Below are 14,171 nucleotides of genomic sequence, written 5' to 3'. Positions count from 1 at the left end.
GTGATAACATTTTCAAAGGATCTCGAAAGTGATGTCAAAGTGATGAGGATGAAAAGAGTTGAGAAAAAAAAATCGAAAAAAAGAAAAACTTTTTAAACCAGTTTTGTTTTTCTCTCCATCCTCATCACCATCTTCATCTTTACTCTGGATGATGAATGATTAGAGATGAAAAATTGTTCATCATCTTTGATAATTTTTCTCTTTTTTCTTCTTCTTCTATTTCTCTTTCTGCTCGATCAGTTTATTAATAGAACAATTTTTTTCTTCGTCCCCCTCCCATTACAACTGCGTTGAAAAAAGAAGAAGATAAAATTCTGAACATGATTGATTCTTAAAATTCTGTAGAAAAGTTCCTATGATGAGGATGATAAAATTTTCTTCATCAACAAGTAGATGAAGTTTCGGTCAATTACTATTCAAGTCATTTTCTTTTCCATCATCATCATCATCATCATCTTTACTCTTACACTTTCACTTTCAATCCTTTCGCCACTTATACTCACTTACCTGGTTACTTTTGAACGAATCGGCTTCAAGGTCAACTCTTACCTTCTACCTGTCTATTTATCTTCCATCTTCATCATCAACATCATCATCTTCTTATGAAGAAAAACCTTTTTTCTCCATTTTTCTACCTTTTTCCATCTTCATGATAAACCGGTTGTTTCATCTTAGGATGATGATGATGATAGCCTGAAGATAGAGACTTGTTCAGATGATTTCTCCATAATCATCATCATCTTCCCCTGAAAGAGAAAATTAATACAATCTCATCATGAGCATCTCATCTTCATGGGGAAAGAAAGTTAAATAAGAAGAAGAAGAAGAAAAAAAATCTCAATCCTTTTCTTTTTTCATCATAATTACCTGTTTTTCCATTGAGTATATTTCATTGTCACGAATCCATCATCATCATGATAACTTAAATATGTACACACCTTTTGTATTCATTTTAATTCTGGTCTATAATTTGATGATTATAATCTCACCAATGTTAATATAAACTAATAATATCATGATAACACATAAATTATATTCGTAATCAAATTAATCGTTGATCATTGTTGCGCCATTTTCATCATCTATCATTTCATTTGAAAACTTTCCATGCAAACTTTTGCTCTGATAATGATAATCTATTGTGAATATTGATGATGTTGATTAATTGATTCTTTCATTGATAATCAGAGATGATTTAGTTTTCTAAATGATAATAAAAAAAAATTTACTCATAACGATATTTTAACGTTGGGGTAACGAAGCTTTCAGAAAGTAACGAAAAGTGCAAAAGTTTTTTTCTCCTTACTGTAGATTAACTTGATGATCAATTTTATGACAGAATTAAATTGCTGTCATTTAGAGAGGGAGATATACTAATAATGAGAGACTCATCATCATCATCATCATCATCATCGGCTTCTTAATCATCATCTTCTTGTTTCTCTTGAGAAGCAATTAAAATGAAAATTAAAAGTTGTTTTCTTGTTCGTTTCAAGATAAATCTGATATTTTTTTTTCTACTGAATTCTGAGCAATAAACAGCTAATGCTGGAGATTTCATGTGATGAGGAATAAGAAAAAAAAGAGGAAAAGGAAAGAGAAAGTTTCAGAATAAAGTTCACAACGAAAATGAAACTTGTTTTCAGAGTGAAAGTGGAAACTTTTATTTTCATGGTAATTGAATTTCATTAGTAGATTTTGAATATTCAATTGATTGAAATTAATTGTTGTTTATTTAAGATTCATGGTGATGATTGAGCTCATTGAATCTGTTGAATTAGAGTAATAAAAACAGTTTTAATATCCGAGGACATTGAATTGATTTAGATTCAGCAAAATGAATGATGAAAATGGAGAAAGAAAAAAAAACTGAAAAGATCAATCAATTTAACGATCAAAATGATTAACCAATCAACTGGATCAATGTAACGATCATCATGAAAAGAATCACATTTTTGATACATGAATTTTATTTCCCATCATGTTCAGGCTCAGAAATGTTCATGAATCGTTACCGTTCTGAATCTATTTCAAGGTCTGAAAATCGTTCTGGAAGTTTGATTTTTCTTTCTAAAAGTTTTTTTCTCTTCTTTTTTTGTCAAAAAAACATCATCACCATTTTATCATCATCATCATCACCTTAACTCAACAATTAAGCCTTACCTGTACAACGAATCAGTTAATTTTCACCTGATCCTTTATTACCTGTTGAATTTTATTAGGTTCACATTGAGATCCAACAACAGTAACTTTGTAATTGTAATTGTAGTTAACTAATTGTCCTGGAAATGATTTGATTTTTTTTCTTGCTGTTGTTTATTGATGATGCTTTTGGTGATTAGTAAATAATAATAACAATAACAATCAATGAAACAATTAAGAGTAGGAGGAGAGAGCAACTTGATTAGGAATTAAGTTGATCAAATGATGAAAAGTTGGTTAATTGTGTAAAATAATTTCACTTTAATTTCAATTGTAAATCACTGGTAACAATTAACTTACTCATATTGCTCATGTAAATATATCATCTAGTTTATTGTGGTGGCAAACTAGAGATTTGATTATTTAAATTTATTGACCGATAATCAAATTTGATTATCGGTCAATCAACTTATTGTATGTATTTTATTGATTGTTAATTTCAATTAAAGTAATCAAATCACATCCGACCTTCAGTTTAATATAACAATACTAATTCAATTTGATTGTACAATATGTTTCATTTATTATCATCAATTGAATATCAATCTCATATCATGGTTAATATTAGCATTTAATTGTTGATTAGTTGATTGTTATTAGGTTGCATTATGGATGATTCATCATCATCATCAATTGATTGTCAATTATATTTGATACTTTTCATTAACAATCAACAACAATCCAGAAACAATGTTACTTTTTTCATTAAATTACTTTCTCCTAATTAAATGTAATAGCAGAAATTAATTGTAATCAAACAATTTAGTAAGAAACCCAAATGACAATTAGTTAATTAGAATCGATCAGTTTTTTTTGTTGCTCTCTCAATTACCTGATTAGAGTTTTAATCAAGTGTTGATTAACATTAATCAATGATTGTTTGATTGTAACAATTGAGATTTCCTTTGATTACTTGAAAATCAAACTTGTTAATTGTTAACCTATTGAAAGTAAATTATCATCATCATGATTAAAGATTATTAATCTTTTACCTCTTTCCTAATATACGATATTTATAACAATTAATCTTGACTGTAACACTAATCACAATTAACGATAGACACTGAGAGATTGATAAATGTGAATGTTAATTATCTGAGAATTAACTAGTTGATATAATTAAATTAACCCGATAATTGATTATGAACTGACATAAATTGTTAATTAAGGTCGAGATCATGACGCAGTTGATTGTGCTTTTAATCATTGGATAAATTGTTCAATATAAAATGATAACAATTAACAGAAAAATATTGAGCAATTAAATTTTCAATCACCTGAAATTAACAAACAATTGACATTCAAGTGATTCAGATAATCATCAGGGATTAGGAAACAAGATCATCTCTCTCATGAGATTAACATGATTAAAGTGACAAAAATTTGGCAACAATTGTGGTCCAATAATTGTCATAAGAACTGAACTGAATCAGTTGATGATGATGATTATGATGATGAAATTGATGAAGATTAAGATGATAAGAAAACAAATATACAGTTGAATGAAAATTAACCTTGATCATTGGGTTGATGATGTTGAGAACGGATTAAAGATTAAGATTTAAAGAGTTAGAACTTTTTTTCTCGAGTTAATCTTTAATTTCATCATCAACTTTGATCATTATCATTAACATTATGATCCCGTTTTGGCAAAACAATTTGGCAAATTAACTTTAATCATCATTAACCAATGTATCTCAATATAAGGTTACATTGGAGAGATAATGAGAAGTTGTAGTTAACTTTTCACAATTAACTCACTTTTTTTCACAATTAACCAACAATTTATCAATTCTAATCAATTAATTGCAAAGGGTTCATTGAATTCACTTAATCATAGTTATAATAATGATTATCATTTACAGTTATTGTTATATTATTACATTGTTTCAATGGGAGAAGAGTAAAAATCAAATCAAATCAAATTAACTGTGCTAATTACAAAGGTTAATTGTGATCAGTTAATGACAATTAGAAAAAACCTCCTTAACAATAATCAACTGTAATCAGTGTTTAATTGTTTCATTGGAATAAGTTGATTTAATACTTGATAATTAACCTTTGAGAAAACGTTTTCAATGATTAAGTTTTTTGTTTCTTTAGTTAATGGAAAATTGTTTCAACGGATTAACAATCAAATTTAATTGTTGATTAGGCTAAATTTTGAATAATTTACACTTCTGGTAAATTGCCTGTAAACCTTGAAACACACTTGGCAATCAACCAATCAACTAAATCAACTAATCAAGAATAGATTAGAAACAATTTTTGATTTCTCTTTGGTGTGGTTAATGATTTACTAGGGATCAGCAACATTTTCATGATTAAAAATTAATCACAATTAACTATTTAGTTTTATCATGTTGATAATTATTAAAACATGATTAAACCTTTAAAAGCCTTGGGTTCAATTGAACGCAAGGTTTATTAACCCTAATCAAATTTAATAGTAATTAAAGATTACGTTGAGATTATTAATTGTATCACTCGATACAATGTTTAAACAATTAACAAATTGTTGTAGTTTATAATAACATCATAACCTGGTTAATTGTCAAGATGTTTAATTGGTTGACTTTTATACCAATTAACTCACCTATTGGTATACAATTAACAGTCAAAGACTTTGCAATCAACAATCAATTAACAATCAAGAATCATCCTGATTACGTTTATATTGTTAATTGATCAATTTAATTATCTATCAAAATGGTGATTATTGATTAATTTAAATCCTTTCCATGTTTGATTTGATTCTCAACAATTAATATCTAGAAGAGAGAGAAAAAAAAATAGATTAATCAATTGATAATTTAACGATGATGACGATAATTGACAATAATTAATGATTAATTCAAGGTTTAATTGTTTACTAGACAATTAATAATAACTAATGATGATGATGACAATGATTAATTAAGTACGTTGGCCTTTTGTTGGTTCAGAAAAACAACCAAATCATTGATTGTTAATTGTCAACAAATCAAATGAAAACTTTCAAGAAAAACTATCAATTGTTTTTCATTATAATTTCATTTTGATTATATAATTAGTTGATTAGTTGACTAGTTAATATTTACTGTTGACTAATTTTTTACAATAGTAGAAAATTAAAAATCAAGCAAATCAAGACACAGAAAAAAATAATAACATAATTGTTAATACAATTGTGTTTCCATCTTAGCACAATTAACAATCAAAATTAATCGTCATCATCATCACAATGATTAACATCGACATGTTGATGATTATTTTTGATTACAATTCAAGGAAAAATTAACCAAGAGTCTAATGCCCTTTTAATTCAGATGATATTTAACTACGACAACGATATTTGATTAATTGTAAATCATTGAATCAGCTTGTTGAATGTTCAATCAAATTAACAATCATCAAAATAAACTATTCTTTGATTCTGTTTACAACTTTGACAATGTGACATTTTCCTCTCTCTCTCTCACACACAATTTTATCATCAATTGATTGTTTTACCATCATTTCTACTGATTTCACTTTAAATTGTTTCATTTGGTTGACAATTAAAACTTATATCGATCAAGCAGAACTTTTTGTTTCTCCGTTGATTCAATCATGACGTTCACTTCTTTACATTGAGTAATCATTACTTTCCATTCAATTGAATCAAACCACCGAATCCATTGATATCTTCATGATAATTTCGACAATAAGCTCCATGGAAATAGGAAATGTTCATTTTTCTCCTTCATCTATTTCGAAAAAAAATATAAAATAATATATAACAAGATGATGTTTAGTCTGAAAAGAAGAAGTAAAAAAAGTAGTTAGAATAATGAGAAAAGGAAGAGAAAAAAGAAAGAATCATAATCATAGAATGGCATTGAAATGGTAAATAGAAATGGGTGGAATTGAATTGTTCTATTGAATCAATCGAAGGTTAAATACACACACACATAGAGAGAATGAATGAGTGAGAGAGAGAGAGAGCCACATAGAGAAACGAATACAGCGGGAGTAGGGGAAGAGAAAAGATGAAAGTTTGGTTATCATAATTATTCGTAGCACTTTGTTGCAATTACAGCAGAATTTGAGATAAAAGTTCCATAAACATACTAACACAGCGGATTAATTGAAATAGAATTCATCAGATTAGCAGAATTAATCGAGAAAAATTAGCATAATATTGACATTCTGTCTCTCTCTCTCACTATGAGTAACTTTCACTTTCATTAAATCATTTGGCCATCAGCAGACACAAAAATTAACATTCAACTACTTTTACATATTAGCATAATTATCACAGCAATTGAATGTATTATTAGCATGATGATTGTTATTTTTGTGAACAAAAAAGTCAAACTTGGCGGGGTAACAATAATTTTTGACTTTTCTCTTGTTTTTTTTTGCATGTTGATCCTCTTCTGTTGTGATTATCACTTTTTTTAGGTTAATGACAGTGACCTTTATTGGTAACCAACATATAGTAGTTGTCTCCTTGCTCCATGATTCTACATCATGTTACTGTGAATGCTTTCGAAATGATGATAATCAAAATTCCTTCTTTCCAACATTTAATCCAATTCCAGTGACGTATCATTCCACTTTCTCTGTATTCGTGTCTCTTTCTCTTCATCAGTTTATCCTTCCTTTTTTTCAGTAGTAGTTACATTATCTTCAACTCATTAACTTAACCGTAGAGGCGAAGAGCATGAGCTCTATGTTGATATTCACTGAGCCGAGAAAACAAAGTGGATGATGATGATGATAGTTGAGGTGTAGTGGTAATTTCTGTATATATCTCTCTCAAAAGCTGAAACTGTTCATCATATTAACCATCAATATCTAGAGAAAAAGAATAAAATTTTCAAGATAAATATTCGCTTTGTTAACAATAGATGAGAAAAGAAAAGTAATAACGATATTAGGCTTTCTACCTTTTTCTCTGAAATTCGTAATTATTTTAATTACTCAACAGAATTGTAAGTGTTTTACTAATTTCCATTAGACTAATCATCATCCATGATCGTTACTTTCTCTTTCTCTCTCTCAATTCTTTGCCTCTTTCTTCATGAATGAGTTGGCGTTTGGGAACTTTATCATCGATATCATCTGATTTCTGGTATCATGATGATGCCATTTGGTTGGATGACGATGAACATGAGATGATTTGGAACCAGAATTTTGTTGTCATCCTTTTTCTCGTCTAGAAACCTAATCCATATTGATTATTTACTATAATCAGAGAGGGAAGAAAAAAAATAATTGGAAATAATTAGATTAAAGTTTTAAACATTGTTTACGTTCAATTTTTTTGCTTTTTGGCAAAATTAGTTAATTGTATGAAAAAAAGGTTGTTAAGAACTGGTTAAATTGGTTAAATTGTAAGGAGAATACGTCAAATTGTTGTAATTGTTACCCATCAATTGACTTGTATTATTAGTTGAGACCATCAGAATTGCTGTTGATTTTTACCTTTTAACAATAGTTACACTTGAACTAATTTAAATGATTGTTTAAATTGATTGAGCCAATTGAGTGTAACAAAAACAAAAGAAATCATTTTACTGATTAGCTGATTCTTTGGATTGATTGTCACAATTGAACCAAATCAAATTACCTAAGAATGAGATATAAAAGAAAGATAAAATTGTTGTAAAAAAACAAAACGCAATTAGTTAAATCATATCATCTAATATTTGATTAGGTTATTAGTCTAATGGATTAAAATTTTACATATTCAATTGTATTCACAATTTACCTTTTCTATTCCCATTTTCCTGAACAGATAATGGAGAAGATGATAATCATCATCATCATCGTGGTAATAACGATGACGTTCAGAGAAAACTGGTTGTAGTTTAATTATTTACTTTAAAATGTCATTGAAAGTTATCCAAATTGTTTCGTATTTCTGAAATATAAGAAAAAAAATGAGGGGAAAATTAGACTACGATATTAACAATCTAAGGCACTTTATCATCATCATGGTGGTAATGATGAGCTTTTTATCAATGCCAATACATTAATGTCATCAAGTTTCATTTACCCTCAATGGAGATCATAACATTTAATTGTGACTTGTTTCTTGTTGGATTTGGACTTGATGATTGAGTGATTGTCATGATTTTTTCCATTATCACCTTTCCTTTTGTTTATCCTGGTAATGTTTTCCAAATTAATGTTGTAACAACAACTTATTTACCTGGTTAGAAAGGAGAAAGAAAAATATTGATAGTTAGCTAATCATGGATTATGTAAAAAAAACTCAAGGATAAATGATTAAGGATGGTAAGGAAACGTCAATTATGAAAGTATGTCTCAATTGGGTTGTCTGGTATATGGATGTATTCAACTACACCTCTCGTAATTATGATTAACCATCATGGATACCACGCCAGTTAATTGTACATGAAGGGTAATAGATTTACATGTCTGTAATAGTTATTAACTAATTGCTAAGAGAGGGAGAGAGAGAGAGATATTAGTATTTAGCTGAGAAAATGGCGATGAGTGGGTAAACCAAGGCAATAGAAAAGGAGTAGAATAATCAACCAGACAAACTTGCGATTACAATTGGAAAATTGAATAAATGGTTAATGTCCTTAAACATAAACGAGGCCAAATATTTAACAGTTAAATTGGAATATTGTTCAGGTTGATGTACATTGTTCATTTGAATTTGTTTGCGGTTCCTCATGGAAAATCATCAAATCGATATTCAGTCTTTTCTAATCAGCTTATATGACCCAGTTCGTTGGAGAAAGATGAAAAAGATGAATACCACGATTCATAATCAATTGATTTTCCTTTGCACATGATAAATATCCAGAATGAGAAAGAGAGAGAAAGAGAAGTGGAAAAAAACACCCTGGAAATAAAAAGAAAAAAAATTCATTAGAAAAAGAGAAGAAAAAATTAAAGACCAGAGGATATTTTATAGAATCAAAATTCAAGGACAATATCATGGATATACCAGAATTAAAAACAGAACAGATTAATTGATAGTAACACAAAATTTATAAACACATTAAACTTAAATAGTTAACCAAATAATTAAGATAAACAATCAACCATTTCAATTTCAGTTTCAATTTTAACAAACCTTTTCCAATCTACCGGTTAAAAGCATTTAAGTTTTTCCATTGCAAATCATAGGCAGTGAGTGAAATTACCTTAAAACTAATCATCACCAATTAAATTAACTAGAACAATTTAATAAGAATCTAAATGGGAACAATTTAATTAAGAATCAAAAATCAATCAAAATTCATCATAAATGATCAGCTGTTCATCTGTTGCTTTTTTCTAGTCGCTCATTGGTTAGTTTAAATTTGGCGCTTTTCTTTTGTTGCCTAAAATTTGAACATCGTTAACCCAAAATGTTGACAAATTGTCAATGATAAAGTTGATTAATCTTTTTGTTTTTAAATTGTTTCTATTTGATTGTTGAGAGAAAATTTTAATTTAATGAGAACTAACGAGTTTCCAATGGTCGGTGTTACGTAAGATTCACTATGAAGGTTAGTCTCTTGTCTTTTGTTTGTATTGATTTTCTTTTTCTTTTTTCCATTTGATCAAATTCAAGAAATGAATTAAATTATTTCCAAATCTTTATTGATCTCTGTGTCCTTTTGTTTTTAGGTCTTCCATGTATCATCCAGGTAAATTGTAGGTTAAACTGTGGATAAGTTTTAAATGTTACCTTCAATTTGGTTAGTACATCAATAATTTTTGGGTGTGTTGTTTTCTTGTCTCTTTAGGTGTTTCAATGTGTTCATTTGCTTTAAATTGATTACAGTTTCATTGTTTCGGAATTTGCTCACTTCTTTCTTGGTATTGACGTTCGTCTGAGATTTTAACAAGAGATTATGTTCCTATGAATTCTCAGAAAGAGAGAGAGAGAGAGAGAAAAACCTGCATGGAAAGAGTCAAGTCTACCTTGGATTCATCAAGTCTCTTCAACAAAGCCCAGACCCTAAGCTTATACATGGATTTACCTGTGTGTATGTTTGGTGCCGAAAGAGAAACCGGAATTCCTTGAAGGTGACCTTGATTCTACCAAAATTTTACGTCATTTGGGTTTACAAGAAGAAGAAGAAGAAAATGGATGTTGCAAGATTTTCCTATCAAGGAAGAATCGAAAAGAGTTTGAATTCGAACGAAAGAACAGAAGAAAAGCCGAAACAAGAGGAGAGAAAATGAAAGAATCGCCAGTTACTCAAAATTCAACATTATCCAAGCAAAAGCGAAAAAAAGAAGAAAGTAAAAAAAGAAGAATCAACCGAACGATGATGAGGAGAAATTACTATCAACCACCAAGGAGAAACTGTAATGAGAAAATTCAGCCAGTTAGAAAAAAGAAAGAAGAAGAAGAAAAGATGATTAGAAAAGAGAAAGAAAAAGAAAGAAAAGAAACTGAATTCATGTTCTTATCCAATTGAATGAATTTCGTTATCTTGTATAATCGTTGTAGACTTTTAAGTGAGAATTGCAAGGTAACCCGTTTTTTTATATTCTTTTTCTAGTTTTTCTTTTCTTTTCGCTTTTTTATTTCTCTTTTTATCTCCTTCCTTCTCACTCCATGTCACTTCCTAGTAACCTTGAATTCTAATGTAAAAGCCAATGTTTCTTAGCATAGAAGACCAATGAGCCTGTTATTCCATGTGATTCTAAACACTCACTCAACAACCCAAATGGAATGAGAGAGAAATTGAGAGAGAGAGAAAGTAATTCTTTTCTTCGGTCCATCATCATCTCTCCATCATCAACAACAAAGAATAATTTACTTTCTCTCCTCAACAACAAAATTTTATGTTAATTTTGATTGTGTAGAAAACAAGCAACATGATTAACTTTTCTATGCTCAGTAACCTTGAAATATCACGTCCTTGCCATAGCAAAAACTTGTCTCAAGGTTGTCTTCCGTTTCCGGATCTCAAACACAATTTGATAATAGTTATTATTCACTGAACAGCAAATGATTATCCTCAACGAATTTTTTTTCTTTCTGTCTTTCTAATACTTTTATATACCTGTAGGTGAATCAAGCCTATTTTTATACTCACAATTAGCCTTTTATATGACAAATACACACACGAACTCATGATGGTCAATCAGTTGATTCATTAATCTGACACATTGATTTAATTATGTTGACGAAAAAAAACTTGATATCGTGACTTGGATTAACTTTTGATTTAATCTGAAAATTTTTTTTCTCTCGATTAACTTATTTTCATTTACTCTTCTAGTTGCCAATGGTAATTCTGGAAGTATTGGAATACCTGGAACTCCAGGGATAAATTCACCCACTCCGATTACTGGACAAACACCACCAACATTAACTTATCCCATTGGATTAGGATCAGGAGGAGGAGGAATAGGATTGAATAACAATATAATCAACAACAACAACAATAATAACAATCCATTTACTCCTGGTCCACCAAGTAACTCCGTTAGTTTACCAACAACACCGGTCGCCTCTCCTTCACCGACACCGCGATATCCTCCTAATCATCCTTTAAGTGGATCTAAACATCTTTGCTCAATTTGTGGTGATCGTGCTTCTGGTAAACACTATGGCGTTTACAGGTAATAATCAATGAAAAGAAAACAAAGACAAACAATCAAACCAAGAAAGAGAGAAAGAAAGAGAGAGAGAGAAAGACGATAACGATGACCATTGGTCATTCTGAAGTAAATTATATCCACCGACAGATCATTTGGTAACGGTTCTATGCAACAATGACTCTAAATTTAGTTTAAAAAGAAAACTTTTCAAATATCAAATTAAAACAGTTAATCTTGAAGTAAATAGATCATCAAGAAAAAGACACTGATGAGTATTAGTAGTTTAGGTGAACCCTCTCGATGACCTTTTCTTTTCCAATAACTTGATTTCGTTTTCCGTTTGGTCACTACTCTTTTCTCTCTCATCTCTCATCTTTCTCTCTACTTTCTCTTACCTCCCACACCAACTCCCCTTCTCTCTTTTAAATTATCCCTTTTTTCCTGTGATTAGGATGCGAATGATGATTTAATTTTACTCTTCATGGTCTCTTACATATGATCATCATCATCACCAATTTACTCTCTCTTTCTCTATTAGTTATCACTATTTTTCGCATTACAATGTAGCTTTAATGTCGTTGATGAGTTTTCCCTTCGTTGAATCCATCACTTTGATCAATTGTGAAATAGTCTCAATATAAAGACGACATCACTTCCCGTAGGATAAACACAATTTGTTTTCTACTCTGTTTCCTATTTTCTACTCCACTGATTCCGTTGATCGTCAAAGTCCTTTAGCGTTCATCTTTCACTTTGCTCTTTCAGGTTCTTTCTCTATCAATCGATTTTATAATTATTGAAATGTTAATGAAAAATAATTATTCTAATTGTTATGTATAAACTTGGAACTAATCTAATTTTCATGATCAATTGTTTTTCCCTGCAGTTGCGAAGGTTGTAAGGGTTTCTTCAAAAGGACCGTTCGTAAGGATCTTACATACGCTTGTCGAGAGGAAAAAAATTGTATCATTGACAAGCGACAACGGAATCGATGTCAATATTGTCGATATCAGAAATGTCTCATGATGGGAATGAAACGAGAAGGTAGGTTGACATTATTTAGAAATTAAAATGGTAATTACAATTCATTGTTTCTCTTTTAAAATTAATGATAACTTTCTTTACTCTTACACTTTGCTGGCCTTTATTTAGCTGTCCAAGAGGAGCGACAACGGAATAAGGATAAAAATGATAACGAAGTTGAAAGTACAAGTACAAGTCATAACGATATGCCAATCGAGAGGATCTTGGAAGCGGAACTACGAAGTGAACCTCGAAATGATGATCTTGATCTCAGTGTACGTTTTGTCTTCTAGACAATTTCATCATGAAATTTTTAGAATATTAATCAGGCTAATTGTTACTTTATTCTTTTGATTCCTTAGGATCCAATTACTAATATTTGGCAAGCAGCGGATCGTCAATTGTATCAGCTGATTGAATGGGCCAAACATATACCACATTTTTGTGATCTATCGATTGGAGATCAAATGATTCTATTGAAAAGTGGTTGGAATGAGCTTCTTATCGCTGGTTTCTCACACAGATCGATGAATGTTAAAGATGGAATCGTATTAGCCACCGGTTTGGTGGTACATCGTAATTCAGCCCATCAAGCGGGAGTTGGAGCCATTTTCGATCGAGTATTAACCGAACTAGTTGCCAAGATGAGGGAATTGAAAATGGACCGAACTGAACTTGGCTGTTTAAGATCAATCGTACTTTTCAACCCGGAAGCTAAAAGTCTTAAAGCAACCACACAGGTTGAGCATTTACGTGATAAAATATATGCTGTTCTTGAAGATTATTGTAAAGCCACTTATCCCGATCAAACAGGTCGATTCGCTAAATTGTTACTTCGTTTACCTGCCCTACGATCTATTGGCCTTAAATGTCTCGAACATCTTTTCTTTTTCAAGCTAATAGGAGATACACCTATTGATAAATTTCTTTTACAAATGTTGGAAAATCCCTCCGATCATTAATTTATTTTTCTTTTCTCTCTCTCAATTACGAATATTATAAATATATTACAATTCTTATACATCTAATCCAAAATATATACTTTTAATCACCTTAAATCTCATTATCCATCTTAAATATACACATGAACATAAATACATATTATTATACAAACAAATAAAAGACATAATTTAACATTTCAAATGATTCAATTGATTGGAAATATTTTTCTATTTCAAACATTTAAAACTGAAACAATTAGCCTCAGTTTATGAGTTGACCAAATCTTAATTCTTTAATTGTTATTGAGTACGATACTCGTAACGCCATCTAGCTGGTAATTTAAATTCTATTTCTTGATTAACTTTCTTTGTTCTGGTAAACACTATGGCGTTTACAGGTAATAATCAATGAAAAGAAAACAAAGACAAAGAATCAAACCAAGAAAAAGAAAG

At 29.9% G+C, this 14,171-nt stretch overlaps 1 protein-coding gene and 1 long non-coding RNA gene across 13 annotated transcripts in view; one reads left to right on the top strand and one right to left on the bottom strand.

Moving 5' to 3' along the window:
* LOC128397610 (retinoic acid receptor RXR-alpha-B-like) overlaps positions 1 to 13,920 on the top strand; it is a 30,212-nt gene extending 16,292 nt beyond the window's left edge. The window contains exons 1-7 of one of the 6 annotated variants that reach the window (XM_053358349.1): positions 9,573 to 9,701; positions 9,823 to 9,849; positions 9,942 to 10,509; positions 11,433 to 11,775; positions 12,641 to 12,798; positions 12,907 to 13,052; positions 13,140 to 13,920. In XM_053358349.1, coding sequence (XP_053214324.1) covers positions 10,380 to 10,509; positions 11,433 to 11,775; positions 12,641 to 12,798; positions 12,907 to 13,052; positions 13,140 to 13,739 — 1,377 coding nt within the window. In that variant the 5' untranslated portion in view covers positions 9,573 to 9,701; positions 9,823 to 9,849; positions 9,942 to 10,379 and the 3' untranslated portion in view covers positions 13,740 to 13,920. Of the gene's footprint in view, positions 1 to 9,562; positions 9,702 to 9,822; positions 9,894 to 9,927; positions 10,510 to 11,432; positions 11,776 to 12,640; positions 12,799 to 12,906; positions 13,053 to 13,139 lie in introns of those variants that run through there. The other 5 variants (XM_053358347.1, XM_053358348.1, XM_053358352.1 and 2 more) reach the window with 5 other exon arrangements.
* Positions 1,755 to 9,424, bottom strand: LOC128397614 (uncharacterized). 7 transcript variants are annotated; one of them, XR_008326980.1, is made up of 8 exons: positions 9,284 to 9,424; positions 8,540 to 9,049; positions 8,228 to 8,383; positions 7,940 to 8,092; positions 7,654 to 7,798; positions 7,116 to 7,413; positions 2,164 to 7,023; positions 1,755 to 1,769 (listed from the first exon to the last, which is right to left on the bottom strand). It is a non-coding gene; the product is annotated as an uncharacterized LOC128397614 (long non-coding RNA). The 7 variants fall into 7 exon arrangements; XR_008326983.1 differs by lacking the exon at positions 1,755 to 1,769 and having other exon boundaries at positions 5,339 to 5,979; positions 6,643 to 7,023; XR_008326982.1 differs by lacking the exon at positions 1,755 to 1,769 and having other exon boundaries at positions 5,339 to 7,023; positions 8,540 to 8,636; positions 8,743 to 9,049.
* Positions 13,921 to 14,171: the final 251 nt, after the last annotated feature.

This window comes from Panonychus citri, unplaced genomic scaffold, assembly GCF_014898815.1.
Source record: "Panonychus citri isolate SS breed McGregor unplaced genomic scaffold, ASM1489881v1 Contig00033, whole genome shotgun sequence".
NCBI lineage: Eukaryota > Metazoa > Arthropoda > Arachnida > Trombidiformes > Tetranychidae > Panonychus > Panonychus citri.
The sequence above is the reverse complement of the archived record's forward strand: the minus strand, read 5'-3'. Positions and strand labels throughout refer to the sequence as shown.